General features: G+C 37.1%; 1 protein-coding gene across 1 annotated transcript in view; it reads right to left on the bottom strand.

Moving 5' to 3' along the window:
• TUSC3 (tumor suppressor candidate 3) overlaps positions 1-14,378 on the bottom strand; it is an 88,460-nt gene that overhangs the window by 60,181 nt on the left and 13,901 nt on the right. Inside the window, exon 5 of the mRNA XM_082482693.1 lies at positions 5,742-5,831. Coding sequence (XP_082338819.1) covers positions 5,742-5,831 — 90 coding nt within the window. The remainder of the gene's footprint in view (positions 1-5,741; positions 5,832-14,378) is intronic.

Here is a 14,378-nt window from a genome sequence, read left to right as displayed (position 1 = left end):
TCTACAAAGAGAGAGGCAGAGGAGGAAAAAGAGACTTATGAGTTTAGAAGGAACTAAACTACTTTAATGAAATGTTAAAATAAAAAGAAATAATGAAATATATACAAAACCGTATCAAGCTCCCAGGATGACAATCACGTCACCGGCTGGCACTGGGGCAGTCCCAGGCTGGACTCAGTAACGGACGGGAACTGGATTCCGGATCTGCATTCAGGATCGGGATCACAGGCAGACGAACAGAGTCCTCCTCAGACGTCGGACAGTGAAGGAAGAGCGTTGACCCTTCGATCCCTCAGCTTTTATACCGAGCATGAGGCAGATGGGATGGAATACCCCGTTGGTCAGTTTGGGGTCACCTGTCCTGTCCTCTCCTCCCTGCAGGTGGGACCCCACTATGCTTTTTTGCCCTCCAACGGGGCAAATACCCAAGTTGGTTGGCCGTGGGGGTTGGAGCAATGAGTATAAGCAGGAGCCTCTCTGCATACCGTGCCTGGGCATCAGCTATGAACATTGGTCTTATCGCTCTGAGAGAGTGAACAGTGTCTGCACAATATGCTGTTAATTTCAGCAGTCAGAAGAGGCCCAGCTAAGAAGCAAAGTTACTGAACAAAATTGGTTCTGTTTTATCTCAAACCAGGACACTATCATGGAATCATGGAGTTTTCAGAGTTGGAAGGGACCTCTAGAGACCATCTAGCCCAACTCCCATGTCAAAGCAGGATTGCCCAGAGCACATTACTCAGGACTGCATCCAGGCGGGTCTTGAAAACTTCCAGAGAAGGGGACTCCACCGCCTCCCTGGGCAGCCTGTGCCAGTGCTCTGGCACCTGAACCGTAAAGAAGTGTTTCCGTGTATTTGAACGGAACTTCCTGTGTTCTAACTTGTGCCCATTGCCCCTCGTCCTGTCACTGGGAACCATTGAAAAGAGCCTGGCTCCATCCTCCTTCAACCCACCCTTTAGATACTTGTACGCCATAATAAGGTCTCCCCTCAGTCAGCCTTCTCTTCTCCAGGCTAAAGAGTCCCAGCTCTCGCAGCCTTTCCTCATAAGGCAGATGCTCCAAGCCCTTAATCATCTTAGTTGCCCTTCGCTGGACTCGCTCCAGCAGTTCCCTGTCCCTCTTGAACTGGGGAGCCCAAAACTGGACACAGTATTCCAGTTGTGGCCTCACCAGTGCAGAGTAGAGGGGGAGAGTGACCTCCCTCGACCTACTGGCCACACTCTTCCCTATGCAGCCCAGGATTCCATTGGCCTTTTTGGCAACAAGGGCACATTGCTGGCTCATGGATATGGTCATGGATTTATTGGTCACTAGTCCAATAAAATATTAACATGTATTTTCAATAGCACTATGGTCATGACTATTGTTGATATATGCACCAAAACATTGCTGTGGTACTACTAAAGCCAGTCTGGATATCTTACGTTACACACTGATATAGCAACCTGTATGGACTTTGTTTTTATCCAAAAGCAAGACAAACATATAATATGCGACACAACAAAGTGACTTTTTTATATAGTGAAACTGCTACCGAGAAATCTGGCCACTTTCAGTAAAGTAAGGTATTACAAATACAATCTTAGCGAACTGTACTTCAAAACATGTTTCCAGATAGATTGAAGGGAAAAGGACAATGCGTTTACTGTGACTTAGTGAGCTGGAAAGGGAGAGTCATTATTTAAAACTGTTCCAAGAAAGTTCCATTTATTTTAATTAGACTCATATGAAAAAGTTATGTCACAAAACGGCGAAGAATATACTTTAATAGATGACATTTTGTCCTGCTTAGCATTAAAGAACTAAAATGAATTAAGAATCTTTATATTCTAAGCATAAATTTTCACACAGACAACCTTAATTTTGCATTGACAAATGCAAAAATGAATAATAGCAATCAAACATATTTTTCATTTAATTTCAGAAACATATAGATTACCAGATACCCGTATCAGCTAGACCATTTGAAAAGTGATATTTTAGAGACTGTTCTTGAATAAAGATCAGTGGTTAGAAAACTTTGAAAAGTAAGTAGAAAAAAAAAATTCTGAACAAACACCACAATTGAACAAATATTTATATTTGGTCTGATATTGCCAGGTGTTCTATCTAAAAGATCTGCTAAACAGATATAAAATGCTTCCTAAGGACATAATTTGTCTTATGATTAAGCAATTTTAACAAGCTTTTAAAATATAACACATTTAAAAAAATTCCAATTAATACAGTGGCAAATAATACCATCATCCATTTCACAAAGCATCAGCTTATGTAGGAAAACATCTACTAACCTGACAATAAAAATATCGTATTTCCCTCCTTACACAAAAACTTTTCCAACCTCTAATAATTTCTTCTCAGAGAAGGAAAGAATACTACGAGCTTTGAAAACTATCTTAACTCAGTATTTTAGATCAAGCTTGCCCTTTGCTCCATTTTCATTTATAGTAAACTTTCAACCATTTTAAAGATGCAGTCTTGAGCACACTGCACAATAAAAATCGTACAATTATATCCAAATAAAAAAAAAAAAAAGGCTGCTAGTCCCTGGATAGACCTACATAAACGCTTTCTTAGCCATTGCTGCTATTTGATTAAAAGCTGATGAAAATCTAATGAGAATTCTTTGCTATTAGGTCAATTAAACAGCAACAGAACTACCTCTGCAGGAGGCTCAAAAATATGTAATTGCTTTCTTCAGCTCGCTACTTGTCTCACCACCAGCTCTACAGGGATCAAGCTTTGAATAAAAATCAAAACTCTCCCAAGACTGTTTGAATACAGACACCAATGAGATGTTTAGTTTTCACTCTGAAACCCGGTAAAATAGGTACAGATTTTAGGTCAGTAAGGGCCTACTCCTAACAAAATTATTAGGCAAAAGTCAAAGAACTCAAAAAATATAATTGAGATAAAGAACATGTCAAGATAGAAGACTAACACCAGTTTTTTCAACCTAAACGAGAACTGAAATATCAAACAGTACTGTGTGATTTGGCTTTCTACGTAAAAATTGATACTGCTTTCATGTGGACCCAAAAACTGAAATTAGCTGATGGCAATGGAGAACAAAGGAAGTAACTGCAACAACCTCAGTAAGAGAGCACATCAACTTTACACAGCAGACCCACACGGAATTGCAAAAAATATGGTTTAAAAGCTTCACTCAAATAATACAATCATAAAATTAAAGTAATTTAGGTAATCAAGCAGAGAATCATAAACACAATGCACAACCCAAAGATTTTAAGAACTGGTAATGTTACTTTTACAAGATATTGACACCAGTGAGTAGTATTGTTTAAGCAAAGCAATCGAATGTCTTTTCATCTTTGAAAAAAAAAAAAAAAAGAATTTAAGGAAGAGAAATGAAGTGTCATCTAAAATTATTACAAGAACAAAGCTAATAATAGGAGATATCTGAGGCAAGGGACAGTTTATGAAGACAGAATACTTTCACTTTCAAAGTCTGGTGGCATACTGAGCTCTACAGCTAGTACAGAACTGAACCACTCCTATTAAATAAAAAAAGCTAAAAATTAATAAATTTGACCTTAACAATAAAACAATTAAGCTTGGTGAGCTATTCTATGCCTCCTCTTAAAAACAGAATTTTACATGGTAAGACTGTTAACAATGTTGGAAAGTATTACATGCAAGTAATCATTGTACAAAATGAGCATGGAAATTTGGAATTGGTACTAAATCCTAGACATTGGAAAGAAAGCGATGAGTTAAATTTTTCATCCAGATGTAAAGACAGCAGTTGCTAACTTAATGCAGGATCATGTTACAGTGAATTATCATGGTTGAATAAATCTAACAGAAGCGTTAGATAAGCACTTTTATGACTTCAAATTCACAGGAACATAGATAAGTGCCAGAAAAATGAAACAGGAAAATAGTCAATAGTGTTATTTGAAAAGTAAGAAAAAAAAAAAAAAAAGGGCAAAGTAAAATAGGTAAAGTTTTACAGAATCCTTACTAAGCTTCTAACACTGGTAAAAAACAGAGCCTTGCCTTAAAACTATAGCAGTCAGTGATAACCTAAATAAATCTGGGAACTTGGTGATCCTGCATCTATACTTTTTTAATTCTTAGAATCTGACCGGTTTTATTTACTGACACAGACATAGCTCCAAGGAGGTGTAAGTACTGACCCATACGACCAAGGAAAGACAGGCAAATCAGAGGCAGCAAATAACTTATCTGAAGTCATATAATGGAGCAAAACCAGAAAGGAAGGTATGTGTGTTGACTAATGCAGTAGGTTAGTAACTAGAACTTAAAATCATCTCTACCTTTATTTTCATTATTTAGTTGTATATGTTAACAGTCCCAAACTAGTAGCTTTTCAGACATTCAGATAGGATACGAGGAGTTCACCCTTTAAAAACTAAAGACAAGATCGAACAAATTCAGGAACAATTAAAAGGGTATTTTAAAATAATTTAATGTAGTCTGTACTTCAGACACAGGTCTTTAAGAAAGGTAACATGTAAAAAACTGGATATGGTAAAGACTAATTTGTCACAAATGGTGCTTTTTTCTATGCAGTTTTCTCCTTTCTGTCACCCTGTAGGAAAGCATCATAAATTTAATACTGCAAGGCAGTAATAAAAAACTCTAGATTTTTATAAACACAATGTTTTACAGAGATTATTTATTACATTATCAGTTCTACTTCTGCACAAAGTTGACAGATGGAATCATGTCATTTTATGACATCAATATGCTGCTACATTCCTGATAAAAAGCAAGTTGGTAATCAAATTCAAAGCATCGGGGTTTTTTGCTCCTTCAATTAAGGTATGACACAAAGGGAGCTTTGAATACTTTTTTTTTTTCTTTAAGACATAAGCCAGTCTCCTTTAACCAGTGACAGTCAAAGCTGAAAATTGCTCGACAGGCCACTAGTCATGAAAAAACTTCCTGACCACTAAGTTCACTGATACCATCCCAACAACTTGCTTGAAAAGTGGGAAATAACAAAGAGTGGTAGAAACTATCCAAGGTCCTCTTTACCTTCCCAGTAGGCACAGAGAATTTATCCTTCTGAACTCTGATGAACATTTGATAATATGTGAGCAGGAAGGAAAAATTAAGAGAATTCCTTCAAAGACAGCAATAGCAGGATATGACAGTAATTTCTGGCAGTAATCAACTAATGGTAACTTCTTAGTAAAGCTAATAAAGAATTTAAATAGGAGGAGTAAACAGATATAGGAAAAAACATCCCATAAAGTTTAGTGGAAGAGTTACAGGCACGATGGGAAAAAGCACGTGAGAAATACAAAGCACATGAAAATATTTTCCATCTCCTTTTGGAACTAAAATGGTCAAGAAAAAGTAAGATAAGAGGTTACACACCTCTAATGTTTGTGTAAATGGAGCCTGGAAAGAAGAAAAAAAATAAACTCGCTTTTCACCTTGAGAGGGAACATATTTCTACAAAAACACACAATATCCATTTATCTTTGGACAGCAGAGGTTATGTGGTATGGAACATTGTATAGCGCATTCAGTACAGCTGGGAGCCGCACGGAGAGAATTTTGAAAAACACAGTCACTCATTTCATTCCTCAAATCAAAGATGGTGGAACTTTCTCAAAATCTAAAATGACTAAACCAGACTGTCATACTGTGCTACGGAACTGCAATTATTTGCTATTGCAGACTCACTGTAGAGAGTGACTATATGTATAATATTTCCCCTTGAAATAAAAGAATCAACTCACCACTTGTCCATTCTGAGGATTTTTATGTGCATACGGGGGTCCACGGATATGATTCCACATTTGACCAGATGTCATAGCAAACACAACGCACTAGAAAAAATAGAAAAACAATATACTCATTTATTTACCCAGAGGAACTGAATAGAAAACCATTCTGCTTGTGATGTTTGTTTTAGATACATAATTGTTTACCTAACCACATACAGTATCTTCCTCTATTTGATTTTTAGGATAGGGTTTTCAGATGCGTTACTCCCATAAAATTCTTAATGACTTCTGTTAGAAACGAGTTAGCTCAAGACAGAGGTTTTCAAAATCTCACTTGAAATAATCCTGTCTTTATGTGCACTTGGAATTGCCACATTTACACACCTAGATGGCAAAAAGCACTGACAGCAGTAGAAGGCATTCATTGCAAATATTCTGCAAACTAGTGTTTGAGATTTATATAACCTTTCATGAAGTTATTTCTGTCTCTAATCTAATATAAATATTTAGCTTAACTGTTTGCTTTCAGATGTATGACAAGATACATAAAACCATAAAAAAAATCCAATTATAAAAAAAAAAAAAGTCTTCCCCATTTTATGAAATTCTCATTGTGTGTCCTATATGACTGTGATTCATTTTAGCTGTGACAAATAACAACAGTTGAGTTGATAGAAAAGTGAAACTCCCTATGGAATGAAGTGCCGAGTTAGGTTAGGGATATATGAAAACTGTAAAAACGGACATTAATTCTTGCAGAAGGTCATACCGCAGAATCTACGTGACAAATATCACAGTCACAGCAAGAGTCATTCTGATGATCTTAAAGATGAAAATATAGTATCTTTTGATTACCAAATGAGAAAAACTGAAATGGGAAACTTGGATCATCTAACTATGTCTTCTGATTTATCAGTATAGATAATCCTTACAAAAACTCCAAGATAATTTAATTACAGTTTTTACTTATACATTCATTTTTAGTGTACATCAATATTCCCACCAGCACAATGTAGTCATAGTGGTGGGCCTACAGGAAAGATGGGGAAGGACTCTTCATCAGGGACTGTAGTGATAGGACGGGGGGTAACAGGTTTTAAACTGAAAGAGGGGAGATTCAGATTAGATATTAGAAAGAAATTCTTCACTCTGAGCGCGGTGAGCCCCTGGCCCAGGTTGCCCAGAGAAGCTGTGGCTGCCCCATCCCTGGAGGTGTTCAAGGCCAGGCTGGATGGGGCTTTGAGCAACCTGGGCTGGTGGGAAGTGTCCCTGCCCATGGCAGGGGGGTTGGAACTAGATGATCTTTAAGGTCCCTTCCAACTCTAACCATTCTATGACGACTTTATGATCATCACAGAATGATCAATTAAATCAATGATGATTTAAGCATATAGATCACAAATGTAAAAATTCGTACCATGGTGGTTAACTAAACCAGGGTTTACTAAAACCCTTTAAAGTTGGTTTTTTTTTTAAAGAATGTTAAGTAACACATTTGTGAGATAAATGTAAGCTAGTGTAGCTCTGTATCCCCATGAATGCAGCATCGCCAATGCTAGCAGTACAATTTGAACAAACTTTGAAAGGCCTTAGGACTGAATCTTGTCAGGCTTTACCCAAATCTGTCTTCGCTTTCCAGGATCCTTTTTTTAACTTGTTTAGCTGAAACGGCCATTTTTCCAAAAACCAGGTGGCTACACCTAGTTTATTATTACTTTTGCTTATCTTTGCACAGCATAATATTTTTTTTTAATGTTCTATATAGGATGAATAAGCAACTTATAACATGTGATTAATGACTTCGTATTTACGGGTTTATGTTATATTTGTTTCAATGGAACAATTCATATGCAGAGAAATGGCCCCTTTCTGCAGTTTTCTTGGATGAAAACTGGATAACAGGAGAAAATTCAAGCTGAGGCAGTTTTCTCTGAGCACTTAGAAAGATTTTCAACTCCACTTATCCAGAGTGGAGTCTACTTCAGCAGTTCTACAGAGAAGAGTACCACGGACACCCCTTTCATCCACCTGCTCCCTTCTTTCTCCTTGTCAGACTCCAAGAACACCACTTAAACTGCTGCATGCCACCTGAATTATCAGAGGAGTTCAAAGTTTAGCTATTTTAAGAGCTTCCAGATTTAGGTAGCTTATTCTGCATCCAAATGATAAAAGCAAACAGAGTAAATCTACATTATTGGCTGGTGTAGTATAGAACCATAGAATGGTTTAGGTTGGAAGGGACCTTGAAGATCATCGAGTTCCAACCCCCCTGCCATAGGCAGGGACACCTCCCACTAGACCAGGTTGACCAAGGCCACGTCCAGCCTGGCCTTGAACACCTCCAGGGATGGGGCCTCAACAACCTCTCTGGGCAGCCTGTGCCAGTGCCTCACCACCCTCAGAGTGAAAAACTTCTTCCTAATGTTCAATCTGAACCTGCCCTCTTCCAGTTTAAAGCCATTCCCCCTCGTCCTATCGCTACATGCCCGAGTAAAAAGTCCTTCCCCAGCTCTCCTGTAGGCCCCCTTTAGGTACTGGAAGGCTGCAATAAGATCTCCTTGGAGCCTTCACTTCTCCAGGCAATAGTACAGTGAGGGAAGGAACAAGAATTTGCTACAAGACATCATGGTTCAAGGACCAAATGTCCATAGGATGTCTTCAGTGGCAATGAACTTCACCCCTAATACTAATCCTAGGCGACTACACTGTATGTGTAGACAGGACTGCACAAGGACCTTGTTAACAAATTGTAAGTCGTGCTTTTTTGATGGCCTCATAGTCGATGACTTCAGCCTTCGTTTCGCTAAGGGGGAAACTGCTTTGACCTCACCCATGGTGCACTGGTGGGTGTACCACAAGGCTCCTAAGAACAGACGCAAGGTAAATAAACACCAAGAGTCCCACCAGAACACTGAATTGCTAGCAAGACACAACTTTACAGGTATATGGGCAGAATTTCTTAACTGTTCTTGGTCTTACAAGCTTTGTCAAATGATTTGGCTTTAATACATTACTTTCTCAGAGGCGTAAGTTTTGTTTAACGCTATCTGCCAGTTTATAAAACAAAATTACTAGAGAATTAAAAAGCCATTTGGTATGCATTTGAAGTGAAGCTTCCTACTAGCAGATACTATACAAAGCAGATCATTAGCTTTCTCTCTGCAAGTTTAAATCCCAGAACAGGGCCGATACTTTGTACCATAAGAAAAAATAATGAAATTCTAGATTTATTTACAAATGTAGTTAAATTCAAGCTCAGTTTCAAAAACAAGGGGAGACACAGGCAGCCAGTTCTGTGCTTAATTTCTATACTGTTCTGTATATGTAAGTTCTAGCCATTTCACAATTATTATTTTAAAGAAATGTAATCCTTTCTACCCAGTTTAACTTTGCTTTTTCACTCAACAGAGGCTACAGAGCAGCAGGCCTGTACTCAATTTCTAAATAACAATTCATCACTTAACTAGAATCTCCAATAAGAGATACACAATTCAAGGACAGGGAGTACAACACAGAAGCAAAGAGAATGGGTTTTTGTATCTTTAAAAGGTACTGTGCATCTCTAAAACCTCTAACGATGGGAAGAAAAGGAAACTAATAACCTGCATTTATTGCTGTTCTTTTGAGATGCTTATCTACTCACCTAGAAGAGCCTCACTTCTTCTAGCTGTATCTTTGAATAAGACACATTACTTTTTTTATCCTCATTCCCAGAAGAGGGTAAAGAAGCCACTAGAAGCCATGATACCCTTCAAGCTCTTTTGGAGCAATAACTGATGATGAATGTACTGTACGGTATAGGTACTCTGGAGTGTATCAGCACAGAACACATTTCTCACAACCATTAACTGTTACGACAACAGTAAACACATGCTTTGTCTCCTCGTTCAAGTGACTTGACATATTTTGCCCAGTAGAGTCAACTCCTAGGCAGCTGCCTTTGAATCTGAACACAGACTTTGCCTTCCTAGATTCCACATGTATAAAGGCAAATCTGAAATATACACGTAAAAGAAAACTGAAAATTACATGCAGAAACCCACAGTGGAAAGTCTAGTGAAGAAAAAGCTTTTAAAAGCCCCCGGTAGCTCACATTCAAGCCAACTGAACAAGTAAACCCTCAGCACCAGTACTGTTGTCTAAAATGTAGCAATTCCTTATCTAAAATGTTAGAAATCTGTCCAGTTTATACCATCTGACCTTTTATTCTCTCTGCTGAAGAAATGAAGTGTCTTGACCAGAATCTGAATTGCTTCTTGTTATCAGTACAAAAGGACAAGACTCTGCAAACATCTAAGGACTGAAGTCCTTCCTCACCTTTGTACTAGCATGTCAGAGGGAAAAATATCCATAGATGAATAAGAGAATTTGAATTAAAGTCTAAAATAATCTAGGGGATAAACTTTGGATGTGATCTCAAAAGATATCTTTTGGGATTTGATGTACCGTGACTCAGTCATCCTGGTTTGCCGTTCTAAAAGTCTTCTGGGTAATGTTGCAAGTAAAAATGCCTAAGGCCTACAAGATACTACCTGACTGCAGTGCTTCAATGACTGGATGAAACCACTAATAGCACTGCTGTGGCACAATCTAATGTTGAGGACAAAACCAATTCAACAGTCTTGTGTGAACTGGCATTGGAATTAATGTGTGAGATGAAAGCTCTGGTCTTGCTTCTGAAAGTATCAAAACCATTAGATAGGTCACTAATTCCTAAATATTCTCCTAAAACAGCATTGGAAATATTACCTATGAGACAATTTTTTGCTATCAATGTAGATATCAAAAATTCAGCCAACATTTTTGGGATCCTCTGTTCTCCTGCCAGTAAAACCAGCAGGGGCACTTTATATGGACATTTTTTTTTCTATTTTTTACAAACAGATCATTCAATCAGGCAGAAAGGCACTGCCCAGTTTTCCTTTAAATAAAACGTATGCAACATTTGGGAGCATAAAAGCTCTTCAGAACAAAGAAGCTCTAAAAAAACAAGGAAAAGAAAACAAGAGATTTGTCTGATTGCAATGATACAGTTTTCAGTTACTGAATTCCAGGATATCTATGAAAGAGATTCAGTTGAAATTAAAAACAATGTTTTCCGTATGGTTAATGAATACTGGCTACCTAACAGTACAACACTTCCCCCAAAACAATCAAAACCCAAAACTAAGGCTTTTAGAAAAAAAGCTCCTGTGCTTTCTCAGCTCTGCAACATCTGTAAAAAATGTCAATAAGGAACAAAATAATTGCCAATACTCCTGTCAAAAACTTGGGCTTCCAGTAGTTTTTATGCATTTTGTCAGGCTTTCCCTGTTTGTTTTTTCAAGTATAAAAAGGAAAAAATATTCATGAAGAATATAATTCTTTAAAATTAAGTATTTATTGGTTATTTACACCCCTCATAAAAGCATTTCATTACGCATGACTCGCTCCCCTTAACTAGATACCATATTCTCCATTTTTCCTTTAATGAGCTTTTACGAAAAAAGAAGCTCTAAGTTTTACTGGTAGAAAAAAGCACTATGGAAGAGAATCATAGCTACACAATACTTTAGAATGAATATATTAATGACTGCCTATTTTCTTCTATGGATCTTGACATGTTTTAGTCATTTTACAGAACTGAGGTCATCGGTGCAAAAGTCTGCAATCTGGAGCCCCTGCTGATTCCACCAGAAGGAACTTATAACATTAACTTGTATGTCCGTGTAGGTCTGATTAAAACCAAAATGACTTGTGGTAACTGCATGACCTCTGCTAAAACATCATTTTGCATTATGGGGCTTTGACAACATCGTGAAGGCAAAAGAACAGTAACAATTGAAAAGTAGAAGCATCGCCTCAACGCCATGATTAGTTGCTATACAATTTCAGATATAAGACCTTTTCTAAAACATCCTCTAAGTGCTATTCATTTTTAAAGTAAACAGAATTTTACAGGAAATAGTACGAGCAATAACAATAAATGGCATTAATGCCATCTTAATTCCTTTTAACTCCATTATTTCTTGTCAATACAATCAAGATGATGGCAATTACTGAATGGCATTAATACAATTTCTTTAAGTGTTTGATCACATTTGGACATTGACCCTGTCCACTGGAGTTCAGTTGAATGTGATTATAAGTTTTCTGCACTGCAATTTACAGTTACATTCAGATGTAAAATGTCCAGCTCCTGCTAAGGAGAACAGCAAATATTTTAAGAATTGATGTTTTAATTTTCTTTATTTAACTAGGAAGTTAAGTATATCTTCAAATATTTTTTGAATACAGATTGTAATAGAACGATTCTTGGTTTGAAGAACTGATTTTTAACCCCTGCAAGACCAAAGACACAATTGTCCCAAACATTCAAACATTAAACTTCTGATCTGAAACCCTAAAGTATGAAATTGGAATAAAATTGCTGTCTCCAGAGATACACTGCATGGTTAAACAAAAGCAATACCGCTGATTACATATCTTTATTCGATTTTTGACACAAACATCCAATTTGGTGTGCTAATCATTGTTTTACTGAGGTGATCTCTAGATCAAAAGGAAACATCATTCTACTTGAAATCTAGTCCTGTAGGTGGTTTTTTTGAAATCTTGTTCTTTATGACTTCCTCGATGTGCAGGGTGGATTAACAAACTGCTTAAACAAAGAACGTATGCCATGTACACTAGTAGGAAATGCTATGATAGCACAGGAGAGAAAACAGCATTATCGGTAGCCGTTATTCAAGGGTAATGCCAAATATTAAGCAACTCTGAACAAAGAGCTTGCTTTAAGATCTTGTTAATCATTTAGATATAAAAATGAATGAGAGACCAACAGGTACTAGGTAACTTCATCTTTGAACTCATCTAATGAAGGCTGCCAACGAGCCCATCAGCTGAAAGTGTCAGAAAAGAAGGTATCTTCTCATATTGTTGAATCGGAGCAGAACAGCAAAACATCAATACGACGTGTCTTTGAAAAGGCAAAAACAATTAGAGGATATATCAGTAACCTACTTCCAGTAGAGCTTAAATAGAGAGAATCATAGAATAACCCAGGTTGGAAGGGACCTCAAAAGACCACCTGGTCCAAGCTTTCATGGGAAAGAGAGCCTAGATGAGAAATAAAGTACGACTGCTGCTGCACAAGTAAACTCATATTCCATCTACAATCCTAGTCACATGCTTCCAAGAACAGTTCATTCATATTGACGCAAGCTGAGAAAAGTCTTTACAATGATGAAGCAAATAGCTAACCATTTACATGGAAAAAGATGAAAAGCTCGGCTTATGTTGCACAAAATACATGGACAATTTTTTTTAAAAGCACTTTTCCCAATTAATATATTGTTAATACAGAAGGAGGAGCTCTATTAAGCTCTAAAACGTTGGATTGTACTTGATAACCCTAGACACTATTGCAGTGTTGAGAACCACGCTCCTGACTGAGGATACTGAGGATACCGACTGAAGGAAATTTTAGGGATGACGTTTTCTTTTATTATTTTCTTTTCTGTTTCTCAGGAAGTGTTATGAGCATTTATATCCTGATCATTGCATTTCAGACTATATATGCATTATGATACATGCAATCTTTTGATTCATCTTTTGTGTTGCATTCTATAGTTATATATATTCCTTTTTTACTGTGTCATACTTTAAATGGGCTCACACTTTGCCATGCTGTGGATGCTTATACACTGCTTCAATGGAAGATGAAGTACGAACACAAATTCATGTAAAAGACTATTTGGACAAACTGAGATCAGCAAGTAACAGCTGTTACCACTTTCAGGTATGTCTTCAGGATTACTTCTTTTTCTGTTGCAGCCTTCAGTCAGTAGATGTAGGTTAACTGATGGGATACGCCATTTGCAAAAATAACTTTCATGCTACTACACTGAACACCTTGATATCAAGCACTTTATGGTGTTTTTACCTTGTCAACCTTCTAAACGTGTTGTTTAGAAAATTAAGCCTTAGATGCCTCTTCTCAGATTTTTCCTCTTCTGTCATCACAATAACGGCAGAGTAATGAATACCTATTGATACACCTTAACTGTCATGTACCATCCTTGCATGCTATTTCCTATCTAAGACTGAGACAGCTGACTATGTGGCACCGTCCATATTTTTCATTGTTCTACTCAGTTATTTGAAAACTATCATATAAACACATTGCATACACAGTTAAGCACATTAAACCTTAAATCATTATTTATGGCCTTGAGGGTTTGGTTGACTAATATTTCAGACTATTGGCTAGTTTTAGAATTTCCTCAGAGTTCCTATAAGATCATCCTATTCTCATTTAGGTTAATAGCGGAATGTTAAGGTCAGTACTACTGAAAACAGTTTTGGAAAGAATTCCACCTTTTTCTATGTTTCTTGGTTCTTTTATCATTTTCTTACAAACATATAAAAGCCTCTGTTACTTTTCTTAACCTTTCATTACTCTAAAGCGATACTGTCTGACATTAATATCCACACTAAACTAATGATAACATTACTGCATTTACAAAAAAGGGCAAGTTGAATGATAGCAGGGAACATTAGTAACACATTAACAAGAAAATATTTCCAATAAAGTTCAAACAAAAATCTGCAGCTAACTAGCAGAGAATTTGCTAATTTTCAGGGAATCACTCATAGTAACTGATACAC

The sequence above is a fragment of the Vanellus vanellus genome (assembly GCF_965231255.1).
Source record: "Vanellus vanellus genome assembly, chromosome: 4".
Taxonomy (NCBI): Eukaryota; Metazoa; Chordata; class Aves; order Charadriiformes; family Charadriidae; genus Vanellus; species Vanellus vanellus.
This window is presented reverse-complemented; position numbering and strand designations above follow the sequence as displayed.